The 21,273-nt window shown below is 43.2% G+C and overlaps 1 protein-coding gene across 2 annotated transcripts in view; it reads left to right on the top strand.

Moving 5' to 3' along the window:
* The window catches only part of Frzb (frizzled related protein), a 47,760-nt gene that overhangs the window by 20,216 nt on the left and 6,271 nt on the right, over window positions 1–21,273 (top strand). For both annotated transcript variants that reach the window (XM_085680909.2, XM_048426116.3), the window contains exons 3-5: window positions 1,622–1,669; window positions 16,382–16,447; window positions 20,788–20,992. In XM_085680909.2, coding sequence (XP_085537035.2) covers window positions 1,622–1,669; window positions 16,382–16,447; window positions 20,788–20,992 — 319 coding nt within the window. The remainder of the gene's footprint in view (window positions 1–1,621; window positions 1,670–16,381; window positions 16,448–20,787; window positions 20,993–21,273) is intronic.

Genomic DNA, 21,273 nt, shown 5'->3' with positions numbered 1-21,273 from the left:
AAACACCCAGTATCTACCATTTCAATTCAGGATAATTTTGATGGTGGAATTTCAAATTTTGACTACCTGAAAAATGATCAGAAAGCTCTGATCTTCTCTTAACAATCCTGACAATTGAATCCTTTACATTTTAAAAAACATAAAAACATCTCTGACAATAAGAATATGAAATAAGAAAAATGTTAACCTTGCCTCAACTGTTTCAAAGAAGTCCCTCCTCGCAAGAAGCTTTACTTTTTTTATCTCATATAAACCTTAATTACTAATTTTTTGTTGTTGTTGCTGCTGTTGTTTTGGGTTTTGTTTTGAGACAGGATTTTTCTGTGTAGTTCTGGCTGTCCTTGAACTCACTCTGTAGACCAGACTGGCCTTGAACTCACAGAGATCGGCCTGCCTCTGCCTCCCAAGTGCTGGGGTCAAAGGCGTGCACCACTGCAGCACCATCACTGCCTGGCAAATGCTAAATATTTTAAATGTGGACTAATCTAATTCATTCATACAAGAAGATTATTTTATATAAACTGTACGCATTGTATCTCATCATTCTTCAGGAAGAGAAGCGCCGGCATATTACTGTACAACTTGGGTATATTTATCATGAATAAAGTTTGAATAGGATAAAAGTCGTCAAGTTAATGACTTATATAAGATCTTGTAGAGCCGGTGTTTCTTATTTGTTCATCTATGTGGAGACCTCTGTCTTTCCGTAGACACAGCTTTTTTGCATGTTAGCTTATGGCCATGTGTGTAGCTCAGTAACATGCATGAAGCCCTGGGTTCTATACCCAGCGTCCTAAACCCTTCCCCATGTATGTTTTATATGACCTATGAGCAATAAGGACAGAGGAAGAGAGGTTTTGTTGAGCTAAGTGGAGGCGTTGAACTCGTTTAGCATTAAGTGTTAATACAAGTGTGTGTAATTCTTGTATGAGAGTGTGAGCTGAGTGTCAGCAAGAGTCCACGATTAGCTACTGTGTCTCTCAGCAGTTACTGTGTCTCTCGGCGCGGTACTCTGTAGTGCACACAGCACAATTCATTAGAGGCTGTCTCCTAATTAGAACACAGAAGGCCATTATTGTACCATGTTCTGGAATTTCAGCCTCGTGAAAAGAACCGGTGGCGAATCCTAATTATTGCCACATCTATTAACTGTTCTGGCTTGAGTGACCTACCAGCGCGAGGCTTCCTTTCTGCTCAGCTGTTCAGTCTGCACTTGACACAGGCCTGGAGTTCTTTCTGGGTTTCCCATAGTCACGGCGTCAGTAGGGTATGACACAGCCGGTCATCGACAAGGTGTATTTGGTTCAGTCTGTCACAAGGTCACGCATGTTGGGTCAGTGCCTAATATTTAAAATGCAAGAACTCAATATTTATGAAATGCTAACATTTTATGCACAAGTGATGAGGATTCATGAGTAAGAGCTTTCAGTCGTGTCTAAGAAAGGCCCTCATCCTTACTCAGCCTCCAGTAGTGGGGCTACCTCACAGTGCGAATGAAGGACCATTTCCTGGAGACACCTGGTTCTCACCCAAGTCAGGCTGTCACAGAATCACATGTTACCGGTGAGTTCCGGGAGTACTAACTCTGCTATCATTCTTGCTTTATTCTGTCGCCTTGCAGATTTTCCTATGGATTCTAGTACTGGACACTGCCGAGGGGCGAGCACCGGTGAGTACAGGGTTGGTCCTGGCTTTCCTTTGTGGGGTGATTCATCTTTGATATGGTCTTCACACATAAGTTGTTCTTGTGGATACTTGCATCCTGTTTTAAAAATAAACATAGAAGTGATTTCCTTATCTATATTGACTTTATTTTTAGTGTTAGTAGATTAAAGTTGACCTCTTGGTTTACAGTTTGGTTTATAAAATGCTAATTATATAATAATTTATATAATGACTATATAAATTCATGTAGTCACAGTTCAGGATAATTCATACATATTATATGTATATTCGTTATATATATAAAATCTTTATTATATATTATATAATGCAAGTTTTACCTGCTTATCTCTTTACTCTTAATCTCTTTATCTTATACTTATCTCTTTATCTCTTTAATACTTAAATAATATTCAGGTTGTTTCAATTTGGGGCTTGCATAAAAGGAGCTACTATAATTATTCGTGTACTTTTGTATGGATATTAATGTTCATTTCTCAAGCGTCAATATCTAGGGATAGGATTGCTGGTCATGAAGGTAAGAGTTTATTTAACTTGGTTAAAGAGTGCAAAACTGTTTTTTAAAATACCTGTTCAGGGCTAGGGTTGTACCTCAGTTTGTATGCTTGCCTAACATGTATGAAGTCCTGGCTCCAGTCCCCATTACCATGTGCTGGTGCACACCTATAATTCTAGCATTCAAGAGTTGGAGAAGAGGGCTGGAGAGATGGCTCAGTGGTTAAGAGCATTGACTGTTCTTCCAGAGGACCTGAGTTCAATTCCCAGCAACCATATGGTGGCTCACAACCATCTGTAATGAGATCTGGCACCCTCTTATGGCCTGCAGGTATACATGGAAGCAGAATGTTGTATACATAATAAATAAATAAAATATTAAAAAAAAAGAGAGAGAGTTGGAGAAGAGAGATCAGAAGTTTGAGGCCAACCTGGGCTACACGCAACCCTGTCTCAAGGCAAAACAAAACCACAGATATGACTGGTTCCATACTACCAACATGACAAGAACTGCAGGCCTTCTCTAGTCTCATCAGTGTGCAGTATTGTCAGGTTTTGTTGTTGTTGTTGTTGTTGTTGCTGTTGAACTATTTTGATATCTTTGTCATCTGATTGTCTTTATCATGAAAGTTGAGTTTTTTCCTAGTTTCTTATGTGGACAGTTATTTAGGACTGGATTCTGGGCATTTTAAGCGATAGGACATTTGAAAAGTCAAATCAAACCAAACCAACCAACCAAACAAACAGAGAAAGGAGATAGGTGATAGGGCTTGAGGTTCCATTTAAAGTCCTCTAAAGAGGCTGGTCTTTCTGGCATCCCGGGGCTCAACTGTTTCAGGCTTACGCTCTCAACTAGTCTTGTGCAGGTGATGATTTCAGCACTGGGTCTATTTCCAGTCTCTGCGATATCTTTTAAATTTGATCCAGGTATGCCATCCCGGGGATGTATAATCCATAATTAATTTTTCAGTCTGTGGGACATTGTTTAGTCAAATTCACACATAGCCAGGGCTGAGTCCAGCAGCCTGCAGTCACTGATGCTAGGTCATGTCTCAAGCTCTTTCCTCTCTGTGAGCTCCCTGGTACTTTGTAGTTCCTCGGAGCATCCCATTTGGATCCTTGATGCAAAGCTAGGACGTTATTTCCCCACTCTGTAGTTCATTTCATGTGACTGCTCCTGCATCTGGGGCCAGAAGTGGATGGATAGGAACAAAACAAGGTATTCTGATCTCTTAGCCCCATCGGTCCCCTAATCAGGAAGGATTAGGGTTTTAGGCTTACTTGACACACTAGTACTGTTCCCACTGCCCCGGGGTCGATTGCAAGAGACGGGGTCTCCACTTTTGGAGCCAGATCTACAATGCCCACTTCCAGATTGAAGGCTGTACGGAAACAGAATGGCAGATAAACCCTCTGTCACGTGATGGGCAGATAACCCCTCTGTCGTCACGTGATGGGCAGATAAACCCTCTGTCACGTGATGGGCCCGGTTTCCTTTCCTGAGCTTCCTGCTGCTGTTGTTTGAGCATTTCCAAGAAGCTGCTCATGCATGCTACTCAGGGTTCGTTCGTTGAGAGAGAAAGAATGGGGTTAATTATTTCATCTTACCACACAATAAACCTTTTAATAAAGTGCAAAAAAAAAGGTACAAATAAGCCAAATAAGTCAGTGTATTTTTGTAGGCACTGTCTTGTAAAGACCACACACCAGGATGGTTAATGTTAGCAGTGTTCTAGAAGCTTCTGAGTCACGTTGCTTTTCCACGGCAGCTGCTAGTCAGCACTCTAGCACGGTCGTTACATTTTGCCTGGCCTCGAATTCCATGTGAATAAAGCCGGCCTTTTGTTGCCCAGCGCCTTTCTTTGCTCTTTGTGATGCATACAATACTCTTTGGTTTAATTGCTCACAGTCTTTACCACTAAACACACCAGGCATAATTCTTCTAATACTACTGGGTATTTACGTTGTTTTCTATTTTTGCTACTGTGTCTGAAGGCTGCAGAGTTACTACATAGTTGTTTTTTTCTGGTGATTCTCATTGATTTTAGTTAGTATGCTATATTTTGTCAGGTGCCTTGTAAGTGAAAAAGAAACGGGTGTCAGTTCATGAGTAGGGTTTGAAGTACAGATGCTCACTCCTTGGTGACATCCATTGACAATTCTATTCAGGTTGGCAGGTATTTGATCTCAGGTCCTGTCCAGCAAATGTAGCCCCCATCAGCCATTCACCTTATGGAAAAGTAACCTATTTAGAACTATTTAGAATTTTTGAAAATGGAAACTTCATTTTAATATAATGCAGGGGTGGAGGGGGATGGGAGAGTATAGATGGGGGCAGGCAGCCATCCCTCTGATTGGTGCTGTGTGCTCATTTCAATGGCCATTACTGATTTTCTATGCTTTACTTCAAATCCCAGTCCCTCACCCTCACCCTGATCCGGAGACAGGGTCTAAGATGAAGAGAACCCATCCACACCCACAGCAGATTCCATGACAAGGCTGGTCTGCACCCCGCTTTAGGCAGCTAGGCTGCAGATGCTCCACGGGGACCCATAGCGACCTAAACCCTGCTTTCCAGGGGGTGCTCATCCTGGGTGCTTATTTAGAATAACTTAAATTGTGGTGATACCATGAGGAGCGTTTCCTGTTCCACAGGAGCAGTCAGACATTGTTGGTGCCCAGGCAACTCTGAACATCACTTGTTCTGTTGTATCTGTGTAAAAGAAACTAAAACACCCATTCGTTTAGTAACACAATTGGTCAGGCAGTCTTGCTCTGTGTGTGTGTGTGTGTGTGTGTGTGCGCGCGCGTGTTGTCAGTTTGTCTGAAAGTCATGGTTAGAGCTTCAGTGTGCTCATGAGCAAAGACATCAATAACACAACTTACAAAGCTGGATCCACTTGGAGCAGTGTGTGGTGGTGGATGCCTTTAATTTAAAAAATTATTTAAAATTTTTGAAAATGAAACTTTTTTTGGGGGGTGGTGGTGGTGCATGCCTTTTAATCTCAGCACTCGGGAGGCGGAGACAGGCAGATCTGTGAGTTCAAGGCCAGCTTGGTCTACAGAGTGAGTTCCAGGACAGCCAGGGCTACACAGAGAAACCCTGTCTCAAAAATAAAAGCAACAACAATAAAACCCAAACAAGCAAACAGCCCCCAAACAACAATAATAGTAACAATGTAACAAAAAACAGATTCACCTGGAAAACTACAGAGGCAGTGTGTAGTGTTCCTGGGATCCGTGTTTACTGTTCCCTTTTCCAGAATGTTTCCCAGTATAATGGGGGCAAGGAAAACAACAGGGGAGCCAGAGTACATGTTGTTTAGGGGGGCTTGAGGTGGGTGAGGTGGGAAGGAGGGGAGGAGGGAAGGGGAGCACTAACGTAGTCACATGTTTTCTAAAGTAAATGCAGTTTGTTCACGCTCAGAAAGGCAGCAGCTGAGAAGGCTCATGCTAAAACAGGAAATGAGGAAGGCACAAAACTATTATAACCCACATCAGGACCCCTCTCCAAAATGTCAAGCTGTCTGTGTCTGGAATTTGGGGAAGACGTTATTTCCCACTAATTAGACTAAGTGCCTTAACACTTAACATTTTTCACTTGTTTTTTTTGGAGATTATGACTCTGAACAGCTTCCAATTTGTGAGTGTATTTTACGGTTATAAATCTACTATCATAAAAGAAATAGATGTTCTGTATTTACGTTGGGTAGATGTTCTGTATTTACGTTGGGCAGGATGTGGAAAACAATTCAGATCCAATCCGCTGAATCACTTTGTCAAATCAACATGGAAAATTAAGAGGAATGTTTAATTCATTCAAAAAAAAGGTAATTTTTTTTGTATTTTGTTTTGTTTTGTTTTTTTCTGTTGTTTTTGAGGAAAGGTCTATGTAACCTAGTCTGGCCTCGAACTCCCTAAGCAGCTGAAGGTGAGCACAAACATCTGATCCTCCTGCCTCCACCCCCCAAGCCCTAGGGTTACAGTTGGCGCCACCACGCTTTGTTTTAAGCGTGGAAAAGGTACCCAGGCTTCGGACATGCTAGCAAGCACTCCCACAACTAAGCTACAGTCCCAGGCCAGGATGTTAACCTTTAAATTGAAACAAACCAAAAATAATTCTAGTTTTCTATATGTTATGACAACTAATGTAGAAGCATTAATATTAAAAAAGACACAAACATTTCCAGGGAAGCAACAGTTGATAAATTCTGATGTAGCGTTGTATGTGCGTGACCAAATGACTTCACTGGTCTCTCTGGAGATGGATGTCAGAGTGCACTGACCTTTCCTCTCCTTTCTGCGAAGTTCTGCTGACTGAAGAGGTTGGATTAGCCAGGCACAGCTGGGGAAATTAGCATGGGTAAATGTTGTTGGTTGGTTTTTACTCTTTACTATTTGGGGGCCCACCACCCAGCTCCCAATCACACAGGGGCTTATTCTTACTTATTTACAGCCGTCCTTAGCTTGGCTTATTGTTGCTTGTCAGCTTTTCTTAACAAATTATCCCAACGACCTTTTTCCTTTTCTTACTTCTGTATGTCTTATGTTCCCTCTTACTCCATGACTTGCCGTGTAGCTGTAGCTACTCCCAGGCCCTCCTCTCCTTCTTCTCTTGCTCCTTCTCCTCCAGATTTCTCCTTCTATTTATTCTCTCTGCCTGCCGGCCCGCCTACCCTCTCTCCTGCCTCGCTATTGGCCGTTCTGATCTTTATCAGACCATCAGGTGTTTTAGGCAGGCAAGGAATCACAGCTTCACAGAGCTAAACAAATGCAACCTAAACAAAACAACACCCCTTAAAATAATGTTCTGCAACTGGTAAATGGAGCCTTTTGTGATTGCCCTGCAGTTTCCAATGACCGGAAGGTCTTCCCCCAAGCCGCCCACTACATGGAAACTGCCACTTTGAACCCATTCTCATTCTTTCCCGCTCTCTCCCCTGAAATGTTAGCAACATTGTCTCAGTTCTCCTGTCCCCAGGCGCAGGACTTCCCAAGGCTCTCATTCCTGGTAGAATTCCTCTGCTCACGGAGCTTCTTCCTCATGTCTTTGACCGTGGTTCTGTCCAGTCTCCCAGGAAGAAAGCATATTTCTATTTCTAATCTCCCTATCCTATTGACATTTCAAATAGAATGCACTTAGCAACAAAACAATCTCTTAATTGAAATTTTCCACCTCGAATGAGGATGGGGCGTCATGTCCTTCCTAGGCTCTCAGCATGAGAATTCCAGAGTTGGTTTTAGTCCATCCATCTTCCCATTCTTCAAAGCATAATGGAGAGTGGTCCCCCAGACCTCCTGTACACCAAGGGCATAGCTAGAGATAAGGCAGGCGATAGCCTGGCCTTTCTCCTTACTTCTCGTCCTTTCTGTATGTGACATTGTAATGCTAGTGGAGCCCGTTTTGCCCCTTTGTTTTTTGACTTTAAGAAAATCACAAGACAGTTAAGGGAAAACAGAATTGCATTGGCTCATATTTTAGATAATTTGAATGACTCTTAGACCCCAAAACATTGTGGAAAGCAATTTATTTAAATATTTCTGAAAATCTAATCTGGAAGAAACAAATGGAATTTCCTCTTCTTGGTGATGCAATGTTAGTCTTTGCAATCTTAAGCAATTTCCTTTTGCAAAGCACAAATCATTATGAATTGAGACCTTTATTACAAAATTTGAGGTTTGTTTTTATTAGCTGAGTTGAGCCCATGTTACTTTTGGTTTTCAAAACTTTTTTCTGCTACCTAGGTTCACCAGTCAACTCATCGTATTTTTCTCTAATCCAAAATAATCTAATCTCTCTCTCTCTCTCTCTCTTTCTCTCTCTCTCTCACACACACACACACACACGCACACAATTTGCCTTATGCAAATATTCAGAAAATAAATATTATTTTAAATATCTGATGAATGCTGCCAGGTCACTTCATTTTATGGAAAAGTGTCTTGTGACATTTTATGGAATGTCTTGTGACTTTTAGGTCAATGGGGTTTTACTAAAGTTTAGTTTAGAACAGAGCGGACGAGTATCCAGTGATGGCTGCCCCGAGTTTTGACAATGTCCGCACCTGTGCAACTGTCACTGACACGAGGATGATGAGGATTTTTGTCCTCCTTAGAGATTTCCCAGCCTACACCAGCAGGCTCCTAATTTTCATGACTATTGATTAGTGCCGTGACATCTTCCGCTTTGTGCAACTAGGTTAACCCTACAGTGTATCCTCTGTCACTGGGAGCTTTTGCTTCCGGGATTTATCTACTTAGCTGTGTTGAATTGTTTTCGGTGTATGTGATGCACCTTCAAATGGCTGTAACACTAGTAAAATTGGAAACTTCTGTCTAGCCCTTTAAATATGGTTCCCAGCTCAAGGGAGCTATTGGATTCTGATTCTGCAGGAGCTGTTCTTAGGATGCCCTCCCCCACTCCCTCCCCCCACTTCCCGGTTTATCCCAGAGATCAGTCAACTAGGATTCTGATGGCCTTTGTTTTTAACATCCCAGGAGCAATAAGACTCTAGAGATTTTCCATAAGGTATCCTTTCGATGACTTTACTATCAGGGTGAGGGAGTGTGCTTGGCCCTAGGGGTGGACTCTCCGGATGTTTTCCCATCTCCTGTTTCTGGAAGGGTAGTGGAACAAACCTTCCGAAGTGCACATTGTCTGTAGGCTGTTCCCCTTCAGAAGTTGCTGGGACAAGCCTGGCATCTGTCCTGTTGCTGTTTAGCTGATTTTTGATTTAGCAGATGGACCAAGTCCTAACCTCTCCTCACCCACCACCCCACAGCCATTCTCTTCCACGGGCAGGCTCTACTTTGCCATGTAGTGATGGTGCTGGCTTTATAATCTCCATTTTGAGCATCCTACACTTTGGCTATTTTTGCTCTTCCTTCCAAATGATTCATTCTGAACTGTAGCTTACTTTCCTTCCTCCTTTAAGACGGCCTGCCCATCCACTGCCATTTACCCTCTCTATCCAGCCTCTGACTTCTTCCTTTATGTGAGACTGTGCTGTCTATGGGAATATGTGGTTTTCTTGAAAATATTTTTTAATTCCCTTTTTCTCTTTCTGTGGCAAATCCTCAACAAGAGTCGACGGAGCGAATCCGTCCAGTGTGTGACTGCCACACTTCAGGAGAGAAACCTCACTGGAGAAGCAGTTTGTGTGGCAGTTTGTGTGGCAGTTCTCCTCTGCACAGTGTGTCCTTTCGTTTGAAACATCAGTCTCCTCTTCCTTCTGGAGACATCAACAGCTGCGCCCCTTGTCCATGCCTCACATCTGACACCATCACTCCGTCCGCCAACCAGAGAGTAAAAGCTGTTAGGGAAAGGGCTCTCATCCTCCCGCTGACAAATTCATCCTCCTGTCAGCGTCGGTACCTCTGTCCTTATCTCCTGTGCAGTGGATAAGTGTCCTGGCTTTCAAAGCCCCATTCTCCTAGTTTTTTCAGAGCCCGGTCATCTTCGTGCCAATTAAATTCAATGGGCCCTTTTATTTCTCAACTAACTTCAGCTTTGAGGCTCGTTTGACACAGAGATCACCCTTCTTCCTCCTTAGAATTTCCTGTTTTTCCAGCTCTGGTGACTCCATGCCCTCCTGTGTTCCCTCCACTTTCTGGATGTTCCTCCACGGTCTCCTTTGTGTGCTTCTTCCTCCCTCCCTCTCTCTCTCTCTCTCTCTCTCTCTCTCTCTCTCTCTCTCTCTCTCTGAAGTTAGCAGGAAGTAGTACTTGACTGGGTGATCCTAACTCACCTCTCTCGATGTGAATTTGAAGACCATTTCCACAGAAGACTGTGGCAGCCAGAGTGCTTTAGATGCATTGCAGGTACAAACTATGCTTCTTTTCCGTAACACACACACAGAGTTGCAGGTTGTCTGTGTGTCCTTATGTTGTCCGTCAGACGTCCTGCAGTCCTGGGACAGAGCCTAGAGGTGGCACACGGCAAGTAAACAGTAGCACAGCAAATACACGAACGCGCCAGCGACTGCAAGGCTTTGATAAACGTTCTCCTTCCTTTCCCCACCTCGTGTTTAGAGACACTTGCCTGTCCCAGGTTGTGGAATAGAGGACACTACCTGTTCTGCAGCAGGAAGACACAGCCATGGTGTGGTATATAGTAACAGATGTCTAAAACCACTTAAGGGCAGGCTTATGAACACTGCTAGTTGGCAGCTGGAAATATGTCAAGGTCGGAGTTGAGGGTGTAAATCTTTGCATTGTATGAATTTATTTTGTGGCCCTTAAAAGCTTGCCATGGCTGACTCCTAAGTGTGTTAAAGTGGAAAGAAGGGGGCAAGTGGAGCTTGGGTCAGATGTGCGCTTTTGGCACAAATTAAACCACACCCAGATCTCCTCGGAATGGTCAGTCATGAGAGAGCAAAGGGAATGAAATACACAGGATTGTATTTTCTCCTAACCCTTACTTTTTGGGCATAACTCCTAAGTATAGACTGGAGATATTTTCTTAGAAAAATCAAAAGAATATCTACTCGATCTTCCAAAGTCAGAATTAGCTTATGGGCTGTTGATATCCGGTGAGGTTAATTATAGTCTTACAGCTGTGAGAGAGATCAAAATCAGTTCAAACGAAGGTCAGCACTAGTTGGAATGGTGTCTCACTCTTAGGCTCCATCTCAGACCAGGCTGTATTAAACAGCAAAAACCCAGGCAATACAAATTTTATAATCATATAAGGTCTTTAGAATTGTTTCGACCTTCCAAACCTGTATAAAAATAATATTCTACTTGTTTCTAATAGACAAGGCTGCTATCATGAGCAAACCTAGGTGTAGAAGCCCCAGTGACTTTTGCTTCTCAGAAGTCTCCCTGCAGAGACCGTAGGCTGTGAATGAGCTCAAATACTGTGGAGTAACTTGAGGCATCTCAGTGCTGGGGACGGATTTTAAGCCCCGCAGGTCTGGTTCGGTGGGGCGCTGGGCATGTTAGCTTCTCTCGTTTGTATGAGGGTGATAAACTCTTGTTTCTATTAGCATAATGGAAACAATATTTCCAGCAGAGTGGCTGGAAGAACTGAGTGGAAAAGTGAAGAGGGCATAAAGTGTAGCCCAAGGTGGAGTCCTGGTCATGGCCACTCCTGAGGTGAGTGCTGCCCCAGGTGGAGTCCTGGTCATGGCCACTCCTGAGGTGAGTGCAGCCCCAGGTGGAGTCCTGGTCATGGACACTCCTGAGGTGAGTGCTGCCCTCTGCCCCACAGCCCAGGGAATTGTGTTCAGTTCTAGACTTCGAGGGGAATGATCTTCTAACATCAAAACTAGCTGCATTTAATCTCATCATTCCATTAAAAAAATCAGCCCCTTTAATTAAAAGTTCCCCTAAAATAAACCACCAAGGCAGCCTCTAATTCCTTTATAAGATTTTATTCTTAATATATAATGTTTTTATGCAAATTTGAGTAATATATTTTAGTTTGCCATCATGGAGCTAAAACTTAATAGTCCTTGTCTGGCCAGGAAACTGGGAAGGGGAGAATACCACTTCAGTAGCAATAATGGTAGTTCTCTTGGCTCAATAAAAAGTCCAAGCATTGGGAAATCAAACATCATTTCACATCCTGCACCCCAGTCCCACTCATCTCCTGCTCCCTCTGTATCCCACAAATCTGACACTGCCCTTGTAGTATCCCCCACAAAGAAATCTCAAAAAGAAGTGATAAATATAAGATAAAAATAAAAACAAGTAACATATTCAAATAAGAATATTAGTTAAACAACAACAACAACAAACCCGAAAAGTAAATGAAAACCCCTACTTAGTGTTCCATCTTTCCTGCCTCTCTATCCCCTCTTCATCTGTCTTGGTGGCACTGGGAGCTGCTGTGTAACCTGCAGTATACACTTTTGTCCAGACAACTCTACTTGCAAACGTCCATTGTGTAATGAGTTGTTGGTCATGTTCAAGGCCTCTGGTTTCTGGCACACCATCAACACTGGTCCCTCACCGAATCTCGTCTCGGATATCTTTCTGTTGCCCTGAGTCGTGGAGATCTGGTGACCACAGATCTACAGGGCCAGTCCCTTCACACACTCTAGCAGGTCATTGATAGGGTAGAGGTTGGGGAGTGCCCATCCAAAGCCCTGGATGTGTGCCTGGATGGTAGCTGAGCTGATCTGACCTGGTCACTGGGACCACCCACCTCAGGAGAAGGCCAGAGCCAGCTCACCCATGCCTGTGGTGAAGGGTGAGACCACCTTTCCCAAGTGCTCTCCTATAAGGTGCAGGATCAGCTTTCCTGTGCTGGGAACATTGGGGTCTGCTATCGGGGGGTCCAACATACGATTCAACACCCGGTTCACATGGGCCTCTGCGGCAGCATGGGCAGAGGACATCAACACAGATAAAGGGTCATGTTTTTATGCAGTGTAGCAATATTCCCTTGGTGGCCAGTGAGATTAATGAGTACAATGCAGAGAAGCAGCCCCTGGTCCCCAAGAACATATTTGCCCAGCTCATTCGCTCTTAGGGAATAGTTTGTGTAGGAGGAATACATACCACTATGTAAAGGCCTTCTTGAAATATTCCTAAATCACTTTTTAATACAGTTAAAAAGAATCTCTGCCTGGGAAGTTTGATGTAATACCTTTGTTTATGCTTCAAGCAAAGTTATATTGGTAACAATATCAAATTAGAAGCAATTTAGTTACAGTTGGTATATATTTTTAAAATTTTTTAATGTCTTTTTTTAAGATTTATTATTTATTATGTATGTAGTGTTCTGCTGCCTATATTCTGCCTGCACACCAGAAGAGGGCATCGGGTCTCATTACAGATGGTTGTGAGCCACCATGTGGTTGCTGGGAATTGAACTCTGGACCTTTGGAAGAACAGTCAGGGCTCTTAACCTCTGAGCCATCTCTCCAGCCCTGTTGGTATATATTTTTAACTAAACCTTTTTTATTAAAACACAGACAATTTCTGAAGATTAGAAACATATAGCTAATTTATCTATGTGTATTACTTTATTTTGTTTCTGCAATGCTGAGGATCAAACCCAGAGCCCATAACAGCTTGGTAAGCTTTCTAGTGATCAGCTAAAATCTTCGTCCTTGCAGGCATTCTGCTGACACATATGTATTTCTACGGAGAGAAATAGTCAACCTATATCTTTATGGGGATAACTTATAAATTAAAGCTATAGCATTTATTTCTTCAGAAATAATGCTCATTTTTAGGAGACCTTTATAAAAACAGAAAAGATTATGACATCTTAGCTAACAAGGTAAGAGCTAGGTCAGTGTCTTAGTAAGGGTTCACTATCGCTGTGAGGAGCCACCGTGACCACGACAGCTCTTGCAAGAGTGGCTTGCTCGCAGTTCAGAGGTTCAGTCCATCACGGTGAGAACATGGCAGCAAATAGGCAGAGGCTGTGCTGGAGCTGAGAGCGCTACATCTTGTAGACAACAGGAAATCAACTGACTGTCACACCCAGGGAAGCTTAGAAAAGGCATCAAAGCTCACCCCAGTTGAGACACACTTCCACCAGAAGGTGTGACCCAGATTAAAAGTGTGCCCTCCAGCCTCAGGGTCTGGATTTAAGACAGGAGTCATTCAGCCTCCTCCAACAAGACCATACTTCTTCCAAGGAGGCCACACTTCTGAATAGTGACACTGCCTATGCTTCCTGTGAGATTCTGGGAGCCAAACACATTCAAACGACCACAGAAACTTTACATTTTCTTTGAAAGGGAATATAAACATTTAGAAATAGGAAAATTATTTTTGAAGTAGTTCTCTTTATAAAATTATATTGTTAGCTGGGCGTGGTGGTGCACGCTTTCAATTGCAGCACTTGAGAATCAGAGGCAGGGGGAATCTCTGTGAGTTCAAGGCCAGCCTGGTCTACAGAGTGAGTTCCAGGTCAGCCAGGGCTGTTACACAGAGAAACGCTGTCTCGAAAAACCAAAAAGAAAAAAAAAAGAAAGAAAAGAAAATCATATTGCTGTTAGTGGGTGTGTGTGCATTATGCGATGGTGTGACTGGGGTCACAGGACAACCTTTGGGGGTTGGCTCTCTCCTTCCACCTTTTTCTGGGTTCAAGTCATTTTGTCACCCCTAGAGTTGTCGTCTTCAAAGTGGCCACAAACATTGATGATATCCCCTGTTTACCAGCTTCTGCAGAAGTCTGCAGAAATCCCCTTGCAGAACAAAGGCGGGCCCGTGTAGCGCTGAGACATTCCCATCCACAGCGGGAACAATTACTTCTATGACTGACTGACCCAGGAGAGATGCATATTTCTGAACATGAAAGCTGGCAGGTCAGGTCTATCAGGCCTCGGGGCTGTTGCTGCCAATATACAGGCTCAACTAAAGAAAAATTAATTTTGGTTAGAACAGACAAGGGTCTGGCAGGATGGCCTCTCAGGCAAAGGCTCCGGTTGCCAAGCCTGATGACTTGAATCCAATTCCTAGGACCCACATGATAGGAAGAACTGACTCCTGCAAGTTTCCCTTTCCCTCCCCTCGCACTGTGCCCTGTGTACCCCTCACATATACACACCTACTGTGTATACAATAAGTAGATGTGTAAGAGCTGGAGAGACGGCCCAACGCTAAGAGTACTGGCTGATTTTCTAGAGGACCCAGGTTTGATTCCCTACACCCATGTGGCAACTCACAAGCATTTGTAACCAGTTCCAAAAGATCTAATGCCTCCAAAGAAAATGCACATGCATGGTGGACAGACAGACAGACAGACAGACAGACATTCAAGCAAAATAGCCAGGCACATAAAATAATAAATGTAACAGCATATGGTCAACATGAGAGTCTGCTTTTTATTGGTCCCCATAATAACACAAAACACTCTTTAAACAGAACTAAAGAAAAATTAGCTTCCTTTCTTTGCTTCGTGTGCTCTGTGTCACCGTATGAGAAATGCCTATTGTTTGATTTTCAGTGGATCTGTCTCAGGGGAACTAACTTGAGGTAACTTTTACCCATAATCAAATACCTTCCAAGAAAATTGTGTGTTACATCCTTTTTGTATTGATTTTACTGGCTACTCACCATGCTTACAGTGGGTGAATGTGTGTATGTGTGCATGTATGTGCATGCATGTGTATGTGTGTGTGTGTGTGTGTGTGTTACTATGGATACAGCTCATGACCTCATCAATATAAGCATATACATTATAACTGAGCTACATCCCCAACCCCAGTTTCTCAGCGAAGTCACTTTGGTTATGTAGCTTTTCCCTAACAGTCGTAAAACTATGCTTTTGAAGATGTAATATTATCTACAGTTGAGAATTTTGAGATCATCAGAGATTTTATGAGGTACATATCTACTAGGTAAAATGGGTTCAGGTCACTACTCACAGGTGTCTTTCATGATTTATTTTTTTCTATTATTGATTTTTATTTTTTAAATTAGAATATAATTTCATCATTCCCCATTCTCTTTCCCCCCTCCAACCACCACTTATATTTCCTCTTTCTCAAATTCATGGCCTCTTTTTTTAATTGCTGTCATATATATGACATGTATAACATACATGTCTCACACACATACATGCATCCCTAAGTATAGAAATACAACCTGCTCACTCTGTATCATGTTCCTTACATGCATGTTATTTCAGTGCTGACTTTAGCAGATATTTTTAATATACAGAATTTATACTTTCAAAAGATGTACATTCTCTCCAACAGGCACAGAAGTGTTATTGCAAGGAATGGCAGCTATTTTACCCGTGGAAGGAACTCACTGGCTTATAGCAATTTTTATTTATCTTGAGTGACTTTCTGATCCAGGATCTAATATGTGAAGGATGCCATGTAGTCTGTAAAATGCATGCATACACCAAGAGGTCTTCCATGGGGCTATACTAGCACACTAGCTATCTCTGCATGAGAGAAGATTGCTTACAGTGAGCCTACCATCAATCTTCTGAAAAGTACCCAGTACACCTCTCAGCCTGGGGTCTGCGAATCTGGGCTCCCCATTAGCTCAAGCAGGATGGCCAGCAGCGGTACTGGAATTAGATGGAAGAGGTTGGGAACGTGAGAACCTCCTACCACTGAGTAGACACTGTGTAGAGAGAGGGACAGCAAGCTAGTTCAGGAGAAAACCATCAGATGCAGGACTGCAGCAGCATCTCACCGCCGGGTTCACACGGTCTTCCTTAAAGCGCGCGGGTGAACAGAGACGGCTAAGATAGAAAAGTCACTTACCATTGCCTGTTTTCCAGAGCGCTGCAAATGTAAGCCTGTCAGAGCTACACAGAAGACCTATTTCCGGAACAACTACAACTACGGTAAGGATACCGTCACAGTCCGCTCCCAGACTCTTGTGTCGGGAAACCTGTGTGTACGTTATAAGTACGTGCTTGCGTGCGCGCAAACCGGTAGTGTAAGCGCAAGGCTTAAAGACAGAGGAGAACGCTTGCAAGGGTGTCCTCGGCTTCAGCTGACTAAAATGTTATCACGGTGGCAGCATTCTTGTCAAATGCCTGATGGGCTCACTTTTTTTTTTTTTTTTTTTTTTTTAACCAAAGCGTTGAGTACCCAGAGATCAGTTTCAGAGTAGATGTTCTTGTCTCTGGGTCATTACCTGGGTTGCAGCTGCGCTCCACCTGGAGTGATGAAGTACACCGGAAAGCCTTACTTACTAGTCCTTGATATCCATCTAAGGGCACAGTTTGCTGTTTTACTTAACCAAACTAGCATTGAGATAAGGTAAATGCTAATTGAAGAGCCACCTGTACAAACAGAGCTGCCCACAGAAGGGGAGGATGCTATCTCCGCCAGGGACTCTTTTAGGTGCTTTCCAAATACTGTCTCATTTAGTTTCCCGACGGTTCGTGAGCTGTCTTCTTATCCTGGTTTTATGAGTGATTATCGAGCCAAAGCTGCCCCTTCTTACATTATGCATAACATACTTTCGGGTACTGTTGGCCTCCAACAAACCTCACTCTCATGTCAATAAAAATCACTGTCTTGTTTCAGAGAGGCCATTGCTGGAGTCCCTCAGCTGGTACAGGTCTGCTCTGTGTTACTGCACTCCACAGACTTTCTCTAGAATCGCGTTTGAACAGAGGTTGAATATTCCTTATCCAAAATTCTTGGGACCAGAAGTGTTTAGGATTTCAGACTTCTATTTTGTGTTTTGAAATGCTTTTGGATATGCAATAGTCTTTGGACTAGGGCTGAAGTTTAAGTATGAAATGTGTGTTTCATAGGCAACGTTTCCTGAAGGTGATTATAGGGGCATCTTCAGTTTGACTGTGACCTGTCTCAGGAAGTCAGGTGTGGAATTTTCTGTTTGTAAAATTGTACTGGATTTGACAGTGGGGATGCTCAGCCTGTGAATGAGATTGACAGGGTCAGACCTCTCTCTGATCTTGAGTTAATGAGTAGACATGGGTTGCAGAGTCCTCCCAAGAGAACTGAATTATTAAAATAAGAATGTAGTCTTCATATGCCTTATTTTAGAGATATAGAGCATGGAGAGATTTATTTCAACTTCTGCAGTTTGGGAACTTGGAAGGAGAGAAATTTAAAAGACCATGACAGTAATATTGTTTAAGGATCGTAAGGAAAGAAACTCCTGGGGGTGGGTGAATTTGAATGCAACTTCTTTCCCAAGTTTCTCTTCGGTGGAATAAGTTTTTATCTTTTGCTTATAAGTTATTTATTTTTAGACTCTGTACTTCAAAAGCTAGCCTTGAATTTGCTCTGTAGCCCAGGTTGCCCCTGCACTTATATTCTTAGCCTTTCTGGAGTTAGAATTGTGGGCATGTGCTACCTGGCCCAGCTGACCACTTATCTTTAGCAGAATCTTAACCACTCTTGGTTAGTGGTGGGTAGACAGACCAGGGAGGGACAGACATCCCAGGGCTAAAGGTTTAGGTGTCTAAGAATCAAGTGCTGGACTGTTTATCTGAAGACCCCTCCCCTATGCAAACTGATGTGACCACAGGGGAAAGAAGGGCTTCGTTTTCAGAAAGCTAGCTTTTTAAAGATTGATTAAGGCTATGTGAACTTTTAAATGCAATTATGATAAAAATAAAAACATGATTTTGTCCGGGGCCTAGCAGTGTTGGGGAAGTGCTTGCTGGACATGCATGGAACCCTGGGTGAGATCATTAGTCCCACTGGAAACTGGTTGTGTAGTTCAATATCATTCTCTGATACATAGCAAGTTGGAGGCCACCCTGGGGTACGTGAGAGTCCATCTACAAACAAGCAGGCAGCAGCAGCAGCAGCAGCAACAACACACACACACACACACACACACACACACTTTAAAAAACACCAGCCACAAAGAATCTATCCCAAGAGATGAGTCGTTTCTATGTGTCTTTACATTCTTCTTCCAACGTTCTCTAGCTTCCCCGTGAACGCAGCAGCTGGTGGTACTCTTGTCATTAGAAGTTCAAACACTAATCATCACCAATCGCTAAAGAGATCTTGGAGAAGGTAGCTGAGTGAGTATTGATATAAGATCGTCTGTGGATCACAACTGATAAAAAGAGGAGCCTTGTACGGTTGCTTACACCTGCAGTCTGTCCCAACTCTGTGTAAAGCTGAGAGGATCAAGAGTTCAAGGCCAGCCTCACCTGTACTGCAAGCCCAAGGCCAACCTAGGTTTCACCAGTCACAACTCGGGGGGAAAAAGGAGGAAAAATATTCTTTTTTCATAGTCAGATACTAACCAGGCCACCCATGAGTCAAAGATTAGTTTTTGGGTGGAACTTACAGATTCTTAAGGCAAAACAGGCTAGAAGGTAAACTATGGAATGGAATTTTTTTTTTTAATATACTGACTTTCACTTGAGGTACTTGCATGTATCTACTGAGAAAACAAAGTACAGGTAGGAACAATTGGCAATTCCTATAAAATCTCTGCCCCATTCTTGACAAATTCAGTAAAACTTTGTGAGCTTTACCCGAATTCCTTGGATAAAGTAGGTGTTGTGGAGAGGTGTTTTCTTTGGAGTAGGTGCATGTGCTAAAAATTTCTAATGGAAACAGCGGGCGCGCTGGGTAAATAAATCGTTAGCTCCAGAGCATTCGCACAGCTCACCCCGCGCTAATGACGGCTGGAGACTGTGAAGCACATTCATTTCAGTCAGGACGCACACAAGTCCGTCTGCTGGCTGGCCTTCGGAACTCGTCGTCTGGAGGGAAAACTTATCTCTTGTCAAAACAGAGGGCAGAGAGGACGGGTGGAGAAAGGGACTCCCCTTGCCAAACAGGCCAGGCAGGGCGAGCTGGGCAGTTCGGCTTCGACTGCCACGAGCTCTCGTTCTTGCACTGGAACAAATGGCGACTCGGAAGACTGCACTAGTCATGAAACAAAAATAAGGCTTGATCCCAAAGATTTACAAGTTGTGGCAAGCGAATCTCTGTCCCGTGCACGACTTAATGGTAGGCCATGAAGTTCCTGGGATCGAGTTGGAACATAGGTGGAGGAATGGGTTGCCAGCCGGTTTTAGGTTTTCATGGAGGGATTTTTCAATCTTGTATCAACCCGAACACCTAAAATACCTGGGAGAGTTCGAAAGCAGGGGTTTGTGCATGCCTACCTACAAAGAAAGCCTTCCCAAAGTGGATTCACTTGGATATATTGTGTTTCTTCTGTGGACATTGAACTAATATGACAAGGCTTCCTGAGCAATGGCTGCTGACATTTTATTCATTGGCATCTTCACATTTTTCTTAAAAAAAAAAAAAGCTTTGCTGTAAAAAATGCTTATGTATCGAGAGAAGAGATCTACACAATATGGCTCTTCCGAAGGGAAAGCAGAAGACGCGTACTCTGTAGATTCCGGGTCACAGAGTGTGACTTTGCAGTGGAGGACGATTTGTCTTTGGACTGAGAAGGGAAGCTGGGTTCTGTAAGACAGAGCAAGAGCTAGCGTAGCACTGGCATCGCGAGAGGAGACGGAGGCTACTCGCAGGATGGAAGGTTCTCCATGACACGGCAGGGTCGTGGAGTGGCGGAGTCACTGACCACAAAGCTGATGGAGGAGACAAGGTCTGGTAGACAACTTTCCTTCATGAAGGAAGTTCAGTCCACCTTAAAGACATAGAAAACATGGTAGTGACATGAAGGGCCGTACCAATGTCTGCATGGCGAGTTGAGATGAAAACGGTTAAGAGATTGAAGAACTCGTTTGCGAACACTACCGAACAGGACTGCGTCGTAACCCTGAAGAGATCCCGCCTCGAGAAAAATCAGTCAAGGGAAGAAACAAAGTAGAGAGTTGAGTCCAGGCCTTTGCACAGGGTGGAACCAGTGTAAGCCAATTCCTCTTGGCAGCAACTGGTGCTGCACACATGCACAATCATACATCCCAAGTGAGGCTTTGCAGGGAAATTAGAACACTACTCAATCAACTCTGATTAGCTAAGTGGGTTTTTGAAAATCAAACACTTATGCGCACACACATGCATATATAAACACCAATGTATGCATACACAGATACATAAATGTTTTTAATTTCATTAAAGAAAAAGGTCTGCCTTGCTTCTCCTAGCCATTGAGTATGAACTTGAAATGAGTGGGCTAGAAAGAACTCTCTTGGCTCCTTTGCAATGGTGTGCCCATTTTGAGTCATCATAGAAATCGGATTCGCTTTCTTTTGTCCAGTCATCCGGGCTAAAGTTAAAGAGGTCAAGACGAAGTGCCACGATGTGACCGCCGTCGTGGAGGTGAAAGAGATAATAAAGGCGTCTCTGGTGAACATCCCCAGGGATACCGTGAACCTCTACACCACCTCTGGCTGCCTGTGCCCCCCACTTCATGTCAACGAGGAATACGTCATCATGGGCTATGAAGATGAGGAACGCTCCAGGTAGTTACCCTAAGAGTTCAGGGTCGCATCTTCACTTCCCAGGCATTCCGTTTCTCTTTACACATCCTGCTGTGAAGTTCTTGTCTTCTCTACTTCCCTGGGCACTGTAGCTACATTTTAATTTTATATATTGTATAGAAAAGGATGTAAGCATGATTTGTGGGTGTGAATTTTTCTGGGAAAAGGGATCGTAGTTTCATTTCTTTCTTTCTTTCTTTTTTAAAACATAGATTTTTATTTATTTATTATGTATACATAATTCTGTCTGTGTGTATGCCTGA

The sequence above is a fragment of the Myodes glareolus genome, chromosome 21 (genome assembly GCF_982192425.1).
Source record: "Myodes glareolus chromosome 21, mMyoGla1.1, whole genome shotgun sequence".
NCBI lineage: Eukaryota > Metazoa > Chordata > Mammalia > Rodentia > Cricetidae > Myodes > Myodes glareolus.
The sequence above is the reverse complement of the archived record's forward strand: the minus strand, read 5'-3'. Positions and strand labels throughout refer to the sequence as shown.